At 33.1% G+C, this 19,258-nt stretch overlaps 1 protein-coding gene across 1 annotated transcript; it reads left to right on the top strand.

Moving 5' to 3' along the window:
• The first annotated feature begins 7,919 nt into the window (after nt 1–7,919).
• LOC140888290 (protein Brevis radix-like 4) lies at nt 7,920–9,392 on the top strand. Its single transcript, XM_073295975.1, has 4 exons — nt 7,920–8,012; nt 8,221–8,543; nt 8,760–9,077; nt 9,314–9,392. Exons 1-4 carry the CDS (start codon nt 7,920–7,922, stop codon nt 9,390–9,392), a joined length of 813 nt encoding a protein of 270 aa, XP_073152076.1.
• The last annotated feature ends 9,866 nt before the right edge of the window (nt 9,393–19,258 follow it).

Below are 19,258 nucleotides of genomic sequence, written 5' to 3'. Positions count from 1 at the left end.
AAAATATAAATTTTGATATAGAAAATTGTGAAAACAATTTGAAAACATCTCAAGAATTTTCAATCTTCAATTGATAATTTCGAAGATTTTCAGAATCTATTAGAACAAATAGATTCAACAAAAAGACTTTTAAAAGCTTTAAGAAAATTAAGAAGTTCTATCATCTGTTAAATGACAGAAGTAACAATTCCAAATCAAAACAACCAGATTGATGAATCTGAAGAAAACCAAGAGTATAATTTGAATATTATATTTAATCAGAGTAAGTTTGTTGAAATACAGAAAACAGGATCTTCTAATTCAAAAACTAATCTAATAGATCAACAAGGAATATTAAGCAAGATTTCAAATTTTATTAATCCCAGAAAAAATTTAATTTATTATTCGATTTTTACAAAAGAACGATCATGTAAAATAAATAACGAATTAAGGTCTAATACTCTGAAATTGTTAACAACTCAAGATATTGATACCATCATGGCAAAAGCCAGTGAAAAAGAACGATCTGAACTGAAATATGTTCATATCGGAGGAATTGAAATAATAGTATAAGCTCACTACCGAGAAGAAATGGATACACCAATTGAAATCACAGTTCGTGACAAAAGGATACGTAATTTTGAGGATTCTATCCTTGGAAAAATTGAAGGAAACTTATGTTACAAAAAGATGAAATTTTGTATTTATCCACAATACAATATATCTCTTTTTGATAAAAATATAAATGACGTCTTAACATTAGATTTTTACTTTTATAGAAATAATCTTATGTTAACAGGAAACCATCCGATCAATATAAACTATGTTGTCGGTTTAGCAATAAGTAATAATTCTCAAACATGAATAATTTCAACAAAACCAACTATTTCTGTTGAAAGAATGTTTGAAAATATTACAAGAATTGAACACCCTCGAAAAGTATTTATTGAAAAAATAAATCCCTATAAAAGATGGAGTTCAGATGACCTCCAAATCACAAAACAGTCTGTACCAAAAAGATCATTATCATTTGCTAGAAATGATGAAGATATTCTTGAAAAGATTGGAACCATGAATCAAAATATTCTTAAAATTAAACAAGCTATTGTTAATGAGTCAACCTCATCGCAATGACGTCCTTAATAAAATTAGAAAAAGATCTAGGAGATTTAGAAAATAATATTAATAAGATCAATCTATCAATACAAGAATTAGAGAAAAATTTCAAAGAATATATTGATTTAGCAACGACTAGATTAATAATTGAACAAGAAAGACATAGTAATGAAATATTAAACTATCTTAAAGAAGTTCTTCCAATAGATAAAAAAAAAAGGAAAATGAAAGAAGAACCACCATTCAAAATTGAATCATGATATAGAAATCTCCTTAGTTATGGCAAACATAAGTATGGAGATGTTTAGTGAAACAGACCAAACTGATTTTGAACAAATATGAGTAAATACAGAAGAATTATATCATTCACATCAGGAATCAGAACAGTATAGAGATATGGATATTTCAGAATCAGAATCAGAAGATGATTCTAGACCACGATTAAATCTACGAACAAATGTAGAAGGTAGTGGTGGAAGAGATGATGAAGAATTTAAATATAACAGAGACCAATACTCTGGATCTTATAAAGATGTTAGAGATATTCTTAGAGAATAAAAAACATCAAGATTTGTGAAACAGAATATCTTAGATTTAGGTTGTTCAACAGCTAAAGAAAGAAAATCAAAGATAGATCATTGGGCAAATGAACTATCAGTACAAATTCAATTAACATCATTATTAGACAAAAGTGAGAATATTCAAGTTTTAACTCATGGGATGAAAAAAAATGACACTGGTAGAAGCAGTAAGAACTTGGGCTGAAAACCTAGTAATTACTAATCTACCACAAGGAATTACAGGACATCGATATTTTAAACTATTTGTTGATGCCTTGTACCAAGAATTTTTAGGAGTTTCTAATAATGACGCTAATTTAGTAGCCAAAAATATAGAACAAAATAGAGCAATCTTTATTCTGGATAATATAAAATTATGTAGTTTATGTTATCTAGAAAAATTTATATGTGACTATGAAACAAACTATTATCAGTTAATAGATGCTGATAAAAAAGAACATTATAAATTAAGTATTTTATTAAAAATACCTAATATACCAATAAATAGTAAAGATGAATTCTTAACTAGCGCTTATGCCAAAACACTAGGAGGAGCTATTAAATTTATTAAAGATGTTATAACAAAGAAATGTCATGAAATAACATTAAATAAAAGAATATCCAGATCTTACAAACAAAAAATAAACTTTGTTGTGACAAAATGGAATTCACAGTAAAAGAATACGGTTGCAAAACAAACATGTCACACAGACATTTAAAACGACAGAAACAAAATAAATTTAATAAACCTTATAAATCTTTTAATAGGAAATTTATTCCCTATAAGAAAAAGAAATTTAAAAGGAATTTCTTCAGAAAACCTTATAAAAGAAAATTTTATAAAAAGTTTGATGATAAAAAACCATCTTGCCCAAAAGGTAAAGGAAAGAACTGCACATGTTGGTTGTGCAATGAAGAAGACCATTATGCAAATGAATGTCCAAAACGAAATGAAAAGAAAAACAAAGTTAAACTTTTAGAAGAATTATACACTCTTGGATTTTATCCAATAGAAACAATTGAATGTTCATCAGAAGATGAAAATATTTATTATCTTGATGAATCAAGTGAGTCAGATTTCGAATCTGATTCCACATTTGATAATAATAATGATTAAATTAAGAACAAGGGCATTTTTGGAACAATTTAAGCAATAGGGAGTTGAAACAAAGTTTAAACAACTAGGGAGTAAACACAAAGTTAAGTTTAGCTTTGGGGAGTGATTTGTAAGTTGCCCTATATATTATATTATATATATATATATATTTAGAGTTTATTTTGTGTGTTATGGAACATTTTTAAAATTTTATCGATTTTATAAAATATCTGATAATTTATAATTTGGTTGAATTTTTCTTAAGAATATGTTTTTATAAAAATTTTAGATCTTATAACATATTCCATCGACTTATTTAGCCTTACATCTTACTTAAATCAAGTAATTAACCTATCGGATAATTAGAAAATAACAAAACTATTATGATATTTTGTGAGATGAATTTTTAAACCGTCCGACTCATGAAAAACATTATTTTTTGTCAAAAATATTACTTTCAACCATATATATGAATCATGTCGACCCATTTTCACATACATAAATTCGTGAAATTGTTTTACAATATACCTATTTTAGAAAAATATCAAATATTAATATAGGAACAAATCAACGACATGTAAGAGAGAGAGACTAGAATAAGTGAAAGTGATTGATCCATAATTTGGACAATAACACATAACGGTAGAACTTGAGCTCTGATACCATGTTAAAAATTAATTTGAGTCTAACTCACCTCAAAAGCTAGCTCAAGAGGGGAGATTTGCCTTGTCTATATAAAGGGTTCTCGGGTTATTTAGCCAACCGATGTGGGACACAAACTAAGACATCAACACCCTCTCACGCCCAGAAATGAAACGACTGGAGCGTGGAGATATTAACGGGTGACCAACTATGGGATGAGTGAGGCCAACTATGGGCCGTCCAACACATAACTATAGAACCCGGGCTCTGATACCATGCTAAAAATTGACTTGGACCTAACTTACCTCAAAAATTAGCTAAAGAGATGAGGGTTGTCCTTATCTATATAAAAGGCTCTTAGGTATAAAATATGAAATATATAATCAAATAATAATTTCACCTAAAATTTAGCTCCCTAATCTTACTTCTGAAATTTTGATTATTTAATATGTAGGGTGATTAACTGTACGTTGTAACAGTTACAGTAGAAAATATAAAATAATATAATGATTGCAATAAAAAAAAGTTGAAAAAAGTGAAAGTAAGGAAGCATTGTGTTTTAGATAGTGGAGTTAAAATATAAATAAATACCAAAAAAAATTGACAGAAAGATGAGCTAACATATTTGGACTTTTAACGGGGAAAATATGTATTTTTTTCCATTAACTTGTTATTTTGACTTTTAGTTCGTTTATAAGTATTTAAAATTTGGTTTTGTTGCAATAACTTTAATTTCAAAACGTTTTACTTTTTTTACCACAATATTAATGAAGGATGTCAGAAGATACTGGTATGACGACGAAAATTGCTAACTTACCTATCATATGCACAATGTGCTAATATAACAAGAAATTAAAAGTTAGTGATCAAAACCAAATTTTGAATACGTATTAGATCAAAACCCAAAATATTACAAGTTGATGGATTAAAAAGGATATTTTTTCTTTTTAATGTTGATGCAACGGTGGTAGGATCTTCATCGTATTTTATATTAACTGTAGAGGGATCGAATGGATGAAAGTGGTAGGGTTATTTTTGGGTCTAGATCTAGCTTGTGTCTCGTAACCAAAGTGGTAGGACAACGTGTTTAGATGGTTATTTTTCAAGATTTGGATCTTCTAATGTGGCAGAAAACACAACATTGTGTTTTGTGTACTTTTTACACAAGATGATTAGCAGATCATCTCAATTTGTCTAACAACTTTCAAATTTATTTTTCATTATGTGGGGTCCCCAAAATGATCGGCTGATCATCTTATGTTAAAAGCACACAACATCAGGTGTTGTGTTTTTAACACAATAATAGATCGAAATCCTATTTTGTACAGGTATAATGGTTCAAATCATACGGTTTATTTCTCCTTGGGCTGGTAAGTTCCTAGCGATATTTCTCCTCGGCTTCGAAAACTTGTGCAGTTGCAGCGTATGAAGGAGTTTCTGGCTATTTTCTCCTTAGCCAGAAATTTGAGACCGACACAAAACCCAAATCTTTAATTTTTCATCATCTATTATCCAAAATGAATATTAGTACTATTCTTTATTTTCATAAAACTTCTCTGACTTATATACACTTAATGCTAACAAATTCTCCATTTTATTTTTAAAATCTCAACCTATAGATATATAATTAAAGAATTGCATGATGTATTATTAAAAAAAATTAATTCGACGAATGCTTGTAATAATAAATTGTATAATGTATTAAATAATTATATATTATATTATTTCCCCGAACACAATTAAAAAGGACAAAAAATTTAACACTATAATTAATTAAAGAGATTAAAATAGTAAAAATATATGAAATGAAGTATATATATATATATATTACAAAAAACTCTTATGAGACGGTCTCACGAATAAATTTTGTGAAACAGATTACTTAATTGGGTAACTGATCATTAATGTATGACTTTTTATGTCAACCGTCTCACGGATAAAGATCCGTGAAATTGTCTCACAAAAACCTACTAATACAAAATCATTATGCACTTTTGGAGAATGACATTTCGTAAATTATTGCAACATATATCATTATAAGATCGAGTCTCCGAAATAGTGGATGTACATGAAGTTGGGTTGGAGCAAAATCTATCATCTATTTCAGAGAAATCCGACATAATGTAGAGTGGCTGGAGACAGGGGCAGACCCATCATAGGGTGAAGGTGGGCCACGGTCCCCAAAAAAAAAATTTGAAATATTTTTAGTATATATGTATATATTTTCTGACACAATTATATATATTCGACCCCCTCAAATGAATGAATGTACGTTTGGGCCTATTGGTAAGCCATGTTTTAAACTAGAAGAAATGCTCAAGCTCGAACCCTGCCAAAGTTTATTTCCCTTTTAACATTATTTTTTATTTTATTAAAATATGTAAATTATTGTTTTAAATATATATATATATATATATAATAAAAATTTGCAAACTAATAAAATAAAGGGTCTATTCATAAATTAATAAAAATAAAAAGTAAAAACCCCTCTTTTTCTATTTTTTTTTTCCTAAATTTCTTCTAAAATTATATAAAATAAGAAATTTCAAACTAATAAAATAAAAATTTATCGTGAAGTGAAAATACATATGCTTTCCTCTCAGTTTATATATAAAAATAAAAATTTCAAATTAATAAAAATTAAAGGAAAAGTGATTTTCATTTTGAAAAGTGAAAACTCATATTTTTCTAATTTCTTTCTTCTTAATCAAGAGGTTTGGAAAACTCTCACCCGCTTGCACGAGTTCACCAAGTTTTTTAAGTTTCCACAAGATTTTTTTGTATCGTGTGTATTTTTGATCTTGCGATAGGTCGATATACATATTTTCTGCTGACTTTGTTTGATTGAGTTATTTTAGATTTTGTTCGGTTAATGTTATGGATTGAATTAAATTTTTTTATCATTATTAGTCATTTAGTTGTGTTCTAATTTCAATGATTTTTTTATATTATATATATATATATATATATATATATATATTTTAATTAATCTTTTTTGCGTGAGAAAATTTTAATTTCTAATATATTAATATTTCCTACTCTCCAAACCCATTCTCCAAATTAAAAATCAAGTCGCACGATTCTGTAATATTTTAGAAATTAAATATGATTTTGTCTAGATTTTGTTGGGATTCATACAAACTATTAATTAATCAGGATTAGAATTTTCTTGTTGGATTGAAAAAAATAGCTAGTGTGATTTTATCTCTTATCTTTAATATTTTATCTGGGCCAAATCCTAGACCCCTGGCTGGAGAGCTTAGGCTCACATTAATGGATGCTTAAGTCGTCATAGCTAGTGATCCCGAATGTTTGTTCACTCGCCGTTGGAACCAGTACAGTAAACGATTCTTTTCCTTTACGTTTGCACTTTGCATACAGTTGCACTTGTCGACAAGTTTTCTTGTTATTTGAATCGGCTTAGCTTAAATAATAATAATAATAATAATAATAATAAATTCTAAATATGCATCGAGTACCAATATAATCAAGATAGTATTCAAACAAGTCTCAGGGATGTTGAATTGGTGGAGCAAATGAACGTTTGACTAAAAGTTAAGAGTTCGACTCCTTTTACCAATACTTTTTTGAACTAGCCTATCGGACTAGGCTTGCCGAATGCGGTTATCTGGCTAACGAGGTTTATGGCTAGGCTGGCGTTAGTCCGAAGTGGTTTGTAGGCTATTACGTACGTTAGTCCGGAGGTTTACCAATTTCTTCATTAAAAAAAGAAGAAGACAGTTTTCAAACAATTTTTAGAACGGACTTATTAAAATCAAGTCTATAATTATTTAGACCCGAGTCACCCGGCGTAACTTAATTTTACCATTTTATTTGAACATCATTTTTGACTAAATTTTTCTTGGGAAAATGACTTTTTCGATCCACTAACTTTTTCTATTTTGATTTTTGGTCCACTAAGTTTCATAGTTTGGTTTAATGCACTAGCTCTGATTTTTTTTTTTGACCTCCAATCGATCATATTTTATTCGAATGCTAACATCACATTGAAAAAATCTGATGTGACACCACAAAATGATGTTGCAGCGTCGAAAAATGCCGATGAGTCATCATGAACTGGTTTCAGAATTGCCCAATACAAACAATCAGACCAAATTTGTCAAAATTAAAAGTTAATGTCTCAAAAACAAAACCTTAAAAACTTAATGAACCGAAATTTAAAATCATACAAGTTTGTTAAACCAAAAAAACTGTTTCCATTTTTTTTTTGGTTGCCATAAGCACGATATAATCCGAATAATTAAGAAGGCAAAAATAAAAAATAAAAGCAAAAGGCAAAAAAAAAATAAAAAAAAGGAAAAAAGTTAATGGCCTAAAAAAGCCAAGCCTAAAACTATATTTTATATAATTAATACATATGAAAGCAAGCCATTTTGAAATTCGGCGCCTTTCTTTATCCACTTCCTTCTTCACCAAGTACCTATTCTTTTACACTCATCACTTATTCTATTTAACTCAACTTGGCATCTTCCATTATGAGTTGATTCTATGAAAGACACGATATAATGCCCACTGCATGCATGTCAAGCTCCAACGGCCGCTCGTTGGAGGTTGTTGAAAAACTCAAGAAACCCATCTTCGAAACCCTTTCTTCTCAGGTCAACGATGGATCGTTTTATTTATCTGGTATTTGAAACCTTTAAAAATAAGTGATTGCGTATTTTTTATTTAATAAATTATTTTTTAAAAAAAAATTAATTTAAAATTACTTATTATTAGAAATTGCAAACGATTTATTAAATCATCTGTTTATTTGTTTTTATATTCAAAACATAACATTTGATTGGAATTCCGTCCTTTTCGCAGATCAAGCGCATGGCATTGAGTGCGTACAGTCACTGTAATCCATGCAGGAGAAACCCGGAGGAGCTGCAGCCGAGGAATGGAAGCTTCAGTGCTGGCGTGGAGTTGGACGAATTCCGGAGGTCGAATTGTAGCTCTACGGCGGGGAAGAAGGAGCTGGAAGGGAAAGTGATTCCGGCGGCGGCGACAGATCGACGGGTGAACCAGGCGGTGTTCGAAGAAGAGAGCCAGCCGAAGGAGTGGGTGGCTCAGGTGGAACGTGGTGTTCTAATTAATTTTTTGTCCTTGCCGGGTGGCAACAATGAACTGAAGAGAATTCGATTCAGGTGACTAGTTTGGTAATTTCATCATAAATATCTTCTTTGAAGAATAAAATTACAAATATATATATATATAGAGTTTCGATCACATGAACAAAATATAAAAGTAAATGTACAATTCATAGATATACACACACTCACGTAAAAAGAAAAAGGGAGATAACTGTTAATATATATATACCATGTTCTAATAACTCCAACACCTTTTGTTACGTTATGTAGTAAAGAGATGTTCGACAAAAGGAAAGCCGATAAATGGTGGGCCGAGAATTATGAAAATTTGATGGAATTGTACAATGTGAAGAGACGAACATTACTACATGGACCAAATGAATGCACCCCTTCATCGGATAATATTCATGACTCGATGCTGCAGTCCCCATCCAGTAGAGATCTTTATGGTATTGTACTCTCAACTCCAATCACTCTCCGACGTGATTCGGAATCTGCAGAATGGGTGGAGCGGGACGAGCCCGGTGTGTACATCACTATACGCGCTCTACCCCATGGTAGAAGAGAACTCAGATGTATCAGATTCAGGTTAATTGTTTAAACATTAAATATTTATTAACTAGATCTAATAATATGTAGCTAGTTTTGATATGCTGGATATCTATGGGCGTCACGAGATGTTCGTGTGAACATCTTGGAAGAATTTAATGTTTTCCACAAGATGTTCGAGCAGACATCTCAAGACGCTTATGAGTATCGAACAATATACGTTTCGGATAACACAACTATAAATATATATATCACATGAGTTGGAAATTTTTCAGGCGAGAACAATTTAGGGAGAATGAGGCGAGGCTATGGTGGGAAGAGAACAGAGAAAGGATTAACAAACAATACTTGTGATTCAATTCAATATGAACAAAGTTACCGATTGTTCTTCACGAAATCAGAAGAAGCCAGTTTAGCATATATATATGCAGGAGAATATATATATATACAAGGACAGATCCAGGAATAAGAGTTGCATGGGATAGGCTTGAACTGAATGTAATCAATTATATATTATAACAAAAAAATTCATTAAATTGTACTATTCATAAAATCATAAAAAAAAAATCTTTTGGTCATATATGTTTGTCATTTGAGATTTTGATCCTCTATTTTATCAAATTTTAATTTTACTCCACTATCTTTGTTTTTTTTTTTGGACAACTTTAATCTTTTTTCTCGAACTCCTTGTAAGACAATAGAACCATTACTATCCTTGACGACTATGCATGAAAGTTTTTGAAAAGCTACTGTATACTAGGGGTGTCAATTCGGGTTCGGGTCGGGTTAAAGAAAAAAATATTTAAAAATTCCTCAACCCGAACCCGAACCAACCCGAAAATGTTCAACCCGAACACAAACCTGTATAACCCAACCCAACCCGCTCAACCCGAACAACCCGATTTTATTATTATTATTTTTTTATTTTTTTAGCAAAATAATTAAATAAAAATTCAAAACACAAAATAAAAATAATATTATTATATTTAATCATATGATAACAAAATCTAAGCTTATATATAATTTAAATTTGAAAGTTTAGTTGTAGAAAATTTAAAGTTTATTTATTTAAAAAAAATTATTTTAAAAAATCAAAATTGTACAAAATAAACATTAAATCAAGAAAATATATTGTATCAATATAAAATAAATGTTTTTCAAATAAACAACATATGAAATTGTAGCAAATCTTTCTTAATTATATATATAAAAAATAATAATAAAAATATTTGGGTCAACTCGGGTTGACCCAAACCCAACCCGATCCCAAATAATTTTTTCGAGTTGGCTTTCGGGTCAACCCGATTTAATCCGAACCCAAAAACCCCAACCCGAACCTGATATTTTTCGGGTTGAATCGTGTCGGGTTGGCGGGTTGGGTTGGTTTTTGACACCCCTACTGTATACCCATTATCACAAAGTTGGTTAATACTGATCAAATTATAACATAAATTTTCTACAAGTAAGACATCTTTTATGATAATATTACCATGAATAATCTTACTCTTACCCACGGTTTTACCCTTAGAGTTGTCTCCAAAAGTGATCTTGGGTCCACTGCATATTACAATATCAGTCGGTAGAGAGCTTTGGCCAGCCATGTGTACGTCTCGAAATCCACTATCTAGATACCATGTAGAATTGTTGATTGCAGCTTATGTTTCTTTTTCTGCAATCACAGATGTGAGTAGTTGGTACCCAATCTATTTGGGTCTAGAACTGATTAGTCTATTTGTAACTTATACTTGCACAATTCTGATCCTTCTTGTGCATTTGGTTCCCAATGGAGTGTGTTCATAAGGAGAAGTGTAAGAGTGATTTTTAAACATATGCATCTTATTATGTTGTTCAAGCTTGTCTTTCTTGTTGTCCAACATGTACCTCTTTTGGACAAGTTTGCTATTCCAGTATTGAAATTTTTTTACCTTCGTAGAGGTATACCTTCCAGAAGTAGGTCCATTTTTGGGCTTTGCTGTTGAATGATTATACCTCTCAGGTTCAGAATACCCAATTCCAAAGTGTTTCTTCTGCTCTGATGAGGTACAGTTCTTTCAACTTGAATTACAGGATTTTCTTCCTGTATCTTTGTGGACCTTACAAATTTTATGTATTTTCCCTTGTCATTGTCCAGTGATGACTGAATACCAGCATTGGAAGAAGAGCACACATTGCTACTGAATCCAAGATCAGTTTTATCTAATGTTGACTTCTGCAGCTTTGCATCTTTTCCAGAGAGATAGATGACTTGTTCCATGCATTTATCAGAAGATTGGATTTTTTATTTTCTTCAAATAAAGTCTGATATTCTACATGCACTCTCTCATTCTCAGTCTTTAATATACTAACTTCTATCTCCATAACTCCACAGCCACTATTCTAATCACAGAGGATCTTACTGTTTTGTTCCCTCAGACTTCTGTTTTAGTCTTACTTCCTCGAATGTCAGAGAAAAGCTGTGGTATTCTTTGACCATTTCATGTAATGCTGTAAATAAATTACTACGTGTCAATTCTTTAGAGTCAAAGTTAAATACTTCCTCATTGTTGGTTTGGGGTTCAGCGTCAGCCATGAGACATTGGACTTTGTCATATTCACTCTCACTGTTTTGAGAATCAGAGTCAGAAGTCTTAGAGCTAGAGTCTATCCATTTAGCTTTGTTTTCTTTTGGTATCATTGCCTTTATGTTCCTCCTGGACTTCTTGTCATTCCTGGGATACTTATTATGATTCTTTGGTTCATATTTCTTTGGTTTGGAGCATTCAGCAATGAAGTGACCCGTCTTTCCACAATTGAAGCAAGTTGGATCTCCAGTAGATGATTTTTTTGTGGTTTCTGCTATGATAGGTGTGTTGATTTGTCTTCATGAACCGGGAAAACTTCTTGATAAAGAGTGACATGGTGTCATTGCTGATTTTCTCAGTAGTATCTAGTGTTGGTAGTCACATGGGCAGTAGTAATAGCCAGTGCTTTGACATGAGGTTCTGAGGTCACTGCTTCTCCACTTCTTATCTGCAGTTCGAACACATACGCCTTAAGATCTGAAAATAGGTCATGAACTTCTATTTTATTCATGTCCTTGGCTTCTCTCATGACTATAGTATTTACGTCTCATTCCTTTTGCAGTGCTCTCGTCACCTTTAGAGTCATTTCTCGGTCGATGTACTCTTTTCCAATAGCTATGATTTCGCTCACCAAGCTACTGAATATTTCTTCAAAATCACTCATCGATTCTCCAGCTTTCATCTTGATACTTTCAAAATTCTGCACAGCAACTGAAAGTTTGTTCTCTTTTGTCTGCTCATTACCCTCGTAGAGCTGGATCATTTTTCCCATATCTCTTTGGCCGTGCTGCACATCTCATATTTTCATCTAGTGTATTATACATGATATCTTTGGTCACATTGTCAAGGCTTGTATTTTTCTTATCCTCATTCGTCCATTCGCTATTGTTTTTCTCGATCATCTGTGGTGCACCATCGGTGATAGCAATAGCAGTATTGGGATTCATGATTTTGATTGGCTCCTCTGTGACAACGTACCACATATTATCATCTTGTGCAGCAAGATGATCTTGCATTCTGATTTCCCAATCATCAAATTATTCTCTTGTGAAGATAGGAATTTTGCTGAAGAAAGCCATGATTCAGCAGTAAGAGATTCTCAGAGACGAGATAAACCCTCTCTGATACCACTTGTTAGGATCGGCGAGGAGAGTTTAGAGGGGAGGGGGTGGGTGGATGGGTGAATGAAAACTCCCATATTTTCTTCTAGTAATGGCCTGGAACTGGTACTAGCAACAATGCACGCGAATCTCGTTCTTATTGGCAAACCAGTAGTCTAATGAAGTAGTGCGGAAATAGACTATTGAGTTAGCTGAAGCTCAAAAAGTAAGTAGAATAATAACAACATATTTGATTCTGGAAGTTCGAAGGATAAAACCTTCAACGTCTCCCCTTTTTCTGTTTCCAGAAAGTATCACTAGAAAATTTGATAAGTACACACACGCTGGTACAAACCCACTTAAGTAAGACTTATCCACTGTCTACTGAAACTCCTAGTACTCACAAAAACTTTACAACTCAACACACTTCTGAAAGAAGACTCTTTTTTCAAAAGATCACAATGCTTATACTCTGATAAGAATTTTACAAAGGATTAAAGGCACAAATGTGATCTAAAGATCTGATATATCATTTTTGGGTGTGCAAAAGTATTCTTTTTAGTATTTATGCAGATGACTTGTTGATTAAGATCTGATAGCGGGTTTTATCTCTATATCCACTCGAAGGAACCAAAGAGATATTTATAGCTACTGATGCAACGTTAATAAACGACTCTATTAATTCGTTCATTTATTATACATGTAACAAAAATGTGTTTTTCTTAGTGCGTTACATCTATCATATTCAAAGATGAATGTGCAATAAATGTGACATAAATGCTATGGTAAGAGGCATTAAATGAGATGTACTATAAAGACATAACAATTGATAAAATGGATACTAAAAATAGTTTCCTTAATTTACTCGATTTTAGCCTTCTGATATAATCTACTGTTTTCGCTCAGTTTACCGGTACTAAGTCTACTGGTTTCTGATTATACTAGTTTTACGGAATTAGCCTACTGTTTTCTGATTTTCGTCTGCTTTCTATTACTACCGAATATATGTATACTGATTTTATCTTTTCCTACGGATTGTCATCACCGAAACTAATTAATTACTTAACAAGTACATGTCCAAACGGAATTTTAGTGATCAACATATTATATGTGGACACAAAAATATCATAACATGTTAAGTATCATCAAATTATTATTTGTACCTTAAATTCATATCTGATAGTAGTGACATCTGCATCAAATTTAGCTTATCTTTGGGCTTTTATTTTTTCTTTTTTCTATTAGATTATTCAGTCTTAATATATCTACTTTTGACTCATCCTTGATCCGATCCCTTTATCTTAAGTGAGTTGAAATATGCTCTTATATAATATATATATATAATATTAAATGTTTCTCTGATCTAAAAGGTTTTGTGATCATGTGTTGCCAAAATGATCAACAGCACTCGGTGTTAAGATGATAAAATTCATAGGGAGCAAGTTATACGTTAAAGCCCACATCTGCCTTATATAATGTTGCAATAGATTTCTTTCTCATTTCCATAAATTTGGAACCCTTGTTCTTCGCGTTTGTTTCAAATAAAAACCCTAGAACACAGAACACAAAATCAAAGCGCCCAAATTCGAAGCACACGATCGGTAACTTCCAGAAAGGTTGAGGGTCTTTATCCAGTTGTTATCCTACCGATTTTGAGCTCTTCAATTTTGTTTACGTATTCTATGGTTTGGATTTGGGACAAACACGAAGAAGAAATATTTTCAATTTTGGGGAAATCTTTTGCATCGGTTATAATTTGAGGAAAGGGAGATGTGGGCTTTTTTCATTGTCTTTTTAACGGGCATCTAACGGTAGGGATCAAACGAGGACAAAATATGAAACATTAGGGACTATGTGGCGACCCCGGGCTCGTCTATGTTAATCCAATGACTAAACCCTAAGCCTTAGAACAAAGTACAAGAATACAAAAGAAAAAAAAATTTTAAAAATTTGGACCCACCGCTCGATCGGCCACACTTGACCGATCGAGCGGCCAAGAAACTACCAACCCTCGGGTTGGCATTTCAAATGCACCGCTCGATCGGCCAAAGTGCGCCGATCGAGCGGCACCTGCAGTGCAGAAAATCTGCAGATTCCTCTTATGCTCTTGTGCTGTCCTTGGCTAGTGTCTTGCTATCTAACAACATAAAAATCAATATAAACAAGGCTATACGTACTAGAACAACATGTACAACATGCATGACAAGTTTATTCAAAAGCCAAGTTTACATGATACTAAAAGTATTCAAACTAACTCCAAGTTTAGATCTATTGTTTTGGTACAACACAACCAACATATATGCCATAACAAAACTCATATTCTTGACAGCACTTTTTCAAACTTAGTCCGGAACGCCACTTCTCTAACTCCCATCGTTCAAGACCTTCTACGACTCGGCCCTGCATCCTCTGTTGTATGGACACACGAAACAAAACAACAGCCGGATAACCGGTAAGTATAAACTTAGTATGAAACAACGGAAACATATATTGAAACACAAATAACAAGTTTCATGCATTTCAATATAAAAATCAACCTAAATACCACAAGGAAGTTAGATACACAATAAATATTCAAGGCCTAATGTCGACACGGTTTAGATGCTAGAACGCACCACTCATCATCAGGCTCAAACTCATCACTGATGCAATAATCGAAGTCGATCTATCAATGATAAATACTCGTCATTGATATTTGATATCGAAGTTTACAACTCATCAACGATATCGGCAAGACTTGAATAAATATTAAACTCACAAAGATAACAGGATAACATAACCATAATCTAAACATATATGTCAAGTATTGTGTGATTTAAGGGAATCGAGAAAGTGAACTCGTCTTGACGAACATCCCCAACTTGATCATCGTCGTATCATACCTTAATCTTGATAAAGAAACGAGCTAGATCCACAAGCTACAAAATACACAATTTCAATCACAAATCTGCTCAAGGTAAACTCAAGAATCAAAGTCTAAAGCTCACCAACTTTGATCAAATCTTTCCCGGTTCGAAACTGAAACTCTCGAAGCTATTGTCCTTTGATTGAATCTGAAATGAATGGTATTCAAAGCCATAACATCAGCAAGAACTCAGTTATACCACAGCTTAATCACAAGAATACAAAATCTATCAATTTTGTGAACCGGCGGCGTAACGATTGAAAATCGGTAACCGTAACTCATAGCCATCAATTCCAACCATCATACACCATATATATATATCATCATAAAACCCGCATTAACCAACATACTCATATGCTAACAAATCAAATCCATGATGAAATAATCATAAGTTCATCTAACAATCAATCCTTGATCCGATTTTGATAACAAGTCACATACAAACTCAAGAACATGAGTTTATACAAATTCCCTATCTCTGCCATATATCCTTCTTTGAAATATGATGAAATACTGAAATACTTACACCAAATCGAAGCTTTTGTCGCAAGGATTACAACCCAATTTCCGAAATCAAAATCGGATAACCGGAGCAAAAGATACGGAAATATGAAATCAAGAACAAGAAGAAAAGAAGAGCTCGGTGCTTTGCTCTGTTCACTTTTCCAATTCTGAAATAACATACATGATACACATGTGGAAGCTGACTCCTCAATACAAAATCAGATATGTTTTAACAAAATGGCAATTTAGTCCCTGAAACTTCAGAAATTGCAATTCAGTCCTCGGCCCTTATCTTAATTAAATTTAAATCCTCAATAATTTAAGAATATTAGAATTCCAACTCAAACTCTAAAAATTCTCAAATTAAATATACTCGGATTAAAATTAAATAATATCGGGCCTTACAATTCTCCCCTACTAAGATATGATTTCGTCCTCGAAATTGCATGCAATCTGAACACACCTAAGATAATAGAATAGCAAAAACACTGAAGAAAACTCACATCAGTAAAATAGTTCTGGATAACGCTATCTCATATCCTGTTCTGTCTCCCAAGTAGCTTCTTCAACTCCGTGTCTACTCCATTGCACCTTAACAAGCGGAATGGATTTGTTTCGAAGCTGTCTTTCCTTATGATCAAGGATTTGAATAGGACGTTCGAAATAACTCAATGTTTCATCCAACTCAGCTTCATCTAAACGAAGAATATGGGAAGCATCGTGCTCGTACTTCCTCAACATAGACACGTGAAATACGTCATGTATGCCTGACAGTGCTGGAGGTAATGCGAGTCGATTTGCAAGATCACCAACTTTATCAATGATTTTGTAAGGTCCAATAAACCTCGGTGATGGCTTACCTCTTTTTCCGAATCGCACAGTGCCTCGAAAACGAGATATCTTCAGGAATACCCGATCACCTTCTTCAAACATCAAAGGTCTACGCCTTACATTTGCATACTTTGCTTGTCGATCTTGCGCTGTTTTCATTCTGATCTGTATCAACTTCACTTTATCAGACATTTCTCTGATCATGTCTGGCCCGGTAACCGGTGTTTCAGAAATATCATCCCAAAATAATGGCGATCGGCATTTTCTACCATACAGTGCTTCAAATGGAGCCATCTGAATGCTTGACTGATAGCTATTATTATACGAAAATTCAACAAGTGGCAAAGATTCTTGCCAACTCGTACCAAAGTCAAGTATGACAGCTCTCAACATATCTTCCAAAATCTGTATAGTACGCTCTGACTGCCCGTCAGTCTGAGGATGATACGCTGTACTCAAATGCAGACGAGTACCCAAAGCTCCTTGTAGACTATGCCAGAAATGTGAAGTGAATTGAGGATCTCGATCTGATACAATTGACTTAGGTATACCATGCAATCACACTACATCTCTAATATAAATATTGGCCATCTGGTCATGACGATATGTCATCTGATAAGGAATAAAACATGCAGACTTAGTTAGTCTATCAATCACGACCCAAACTGCATCACATCCCCTCGAATATCTAGGTAGTCTTGTGACAAAATCCATAGTGATATGATCCCATTTCCATTTAGGAACTGCTAAACTGTGCAATAAACCACTTGGTCGTTTCCTTTCAGCTTTTACCTGTTGACAGTTTAAACATCTAGATACAAACTTTGTCACATCAGCTTTCATTCTTTTCCACCAAAACTGTTGTTTCAGATCATTATACATTTTTCTGCCCCCTGGATGGATACTAAACTTGCTGCAATGAGCTTCATTCAAAATTTGCTGTCTCAATTCTGCAATATCAGGTACAACAATACGTCGATTAACAAATAAAATTCCATCCATACTGACCCAAAACTCTGATTCATGCCCAGTCCTAACTCTTTCAATCGAATTCTGAATGTTCTGATCAACTTTCTGAGCTTCTTTAATTCGCACAAACAACTCTGGCTCAGCTGTGATTGCATAAACTCGTACAGGTTGTATATCTGTCTCAAAATCCAGACCAGAAACACAGCAATCTTCAATCAACTTAGAGACACGCATAGTATATAAGGATAAATCACATACCTTTCTACTCAGTGCATCAGCCGCTGCATTAGACTTCCCTGGATAATACTTAATTTCACAGTCAAAATCTTTCAGCAAGTCTAACCAACGTCTTTGTCTCATATTTAACTCAGCTTGAGAAAACAGATACTTCAAGCTTTTATGATCAGAGAATATCTCAAAGGTCTCACCATATAAATAATGGTGCCAAATTTTCAGCGCAAAGACAATAGCTGCTAGCTCAAGATCGTGTACTGGGTATTTGATCTCATGAGGTTTCAATTGCCTGGAATCATATGCTATCACATGACCTCGCTGCATCAAAATACAACCCAAACCCTTATGAGAAGCGTCAGAATAAACAGTAAAACTGCCTGTACCTGATGGAATAGATAATACAGGTGCACTAGTCAGCCGTTTCTTCAATTCCACAAAACTAGCTTCACATTCATGTGTCCAAACAAACGGAGTATTTTTCTGTGTTAACTGGGTAATCGGCTTCGCAATGATAGAAAATCCTGCAATAAGTCGACGATAATACCCGGCTAAACCCATGAAACTACGAATCTCAGGTATGGACGTAGGTCTAGGCCAGTTAATAACCGCCTCTACCTTGCTAGGATCAACAGATATGCCGTCTCCTGAAATTACATGGCCAAGAAAAATAACTTTGTCCAAACAAAACTCGCATTTGGACAACTTAGCATACAGTTGCTCAGTTCTCAAAATCTGCAAAACAATCCTCAAATGCTCTGCATGCTCAGTCTTATTCTTAGAATATATCAGAATATCATCAATAAAAATGATAACAAACTCGTCTAAGTACTTCTGAAATATTCTATTCATTAAACCCATAAAGACAGCAGGAGCATTTGTTAAACCAAATGGCATTACTATAAATTCATAATGGCCATACCTCGTTCGAAAAGCAGTTTTAGACACATCTGCTTCTCTTATCCTCAACTGGTGATAACCAGATCTCAAATCGATCTTTGAATAGACGGAAGAACCCTGCAATTGGTCAAAAAAATCATCTATTCGAGGTAATGGATATCTATTTTTTACCGTGACCTGATTTAATTGGCGATAGTCAATACATAATCTCATCGACCC

Source organism: Henckelia pumila, chromosome 3 (genome assembly GCF_033568475.1).
Source record: "Henckelia pumila isolate YLH828 chromosome 3, ASM3356847v2, whole genome shotgun sequence".
Taxonomy (NCBI): domain Eukaryota; kingdom Viridiplantae; phylum Streptophyta; class Magnoliopsida; order Lamiales; family Gesneriaceae; genus Henckelia; species Henckelia pumila.
The sequence above is the reverse complement of the archived record's forward strand: the minus strand, read 5'-3'. Positions and strand labels throughout refer to the sequence as shown.

Coding starts and splice junctions, on each gene's coding strand:
- LOC140888290 (XM_073295975.1), top strand. CDS start 7,920: ATGCCCACTGCATGCATGTCAAGCTCCAACGGCCGCTCGTTGGAGGTT. Junction 8,544..8,759: donor CTGAAGAGAATTCGATTCAG/GTGACTAGTTTG, acceptor TACGTTATGTAG/TAAAGAGATGTTCGACAAAA. Junction 9,078..9,313: donor CTCAGATGTATCAGATTCAG/GTTAATTGTTTA, acceptor GAAATTTTTCAG/GCGAGAACAATTTAGGGAGA.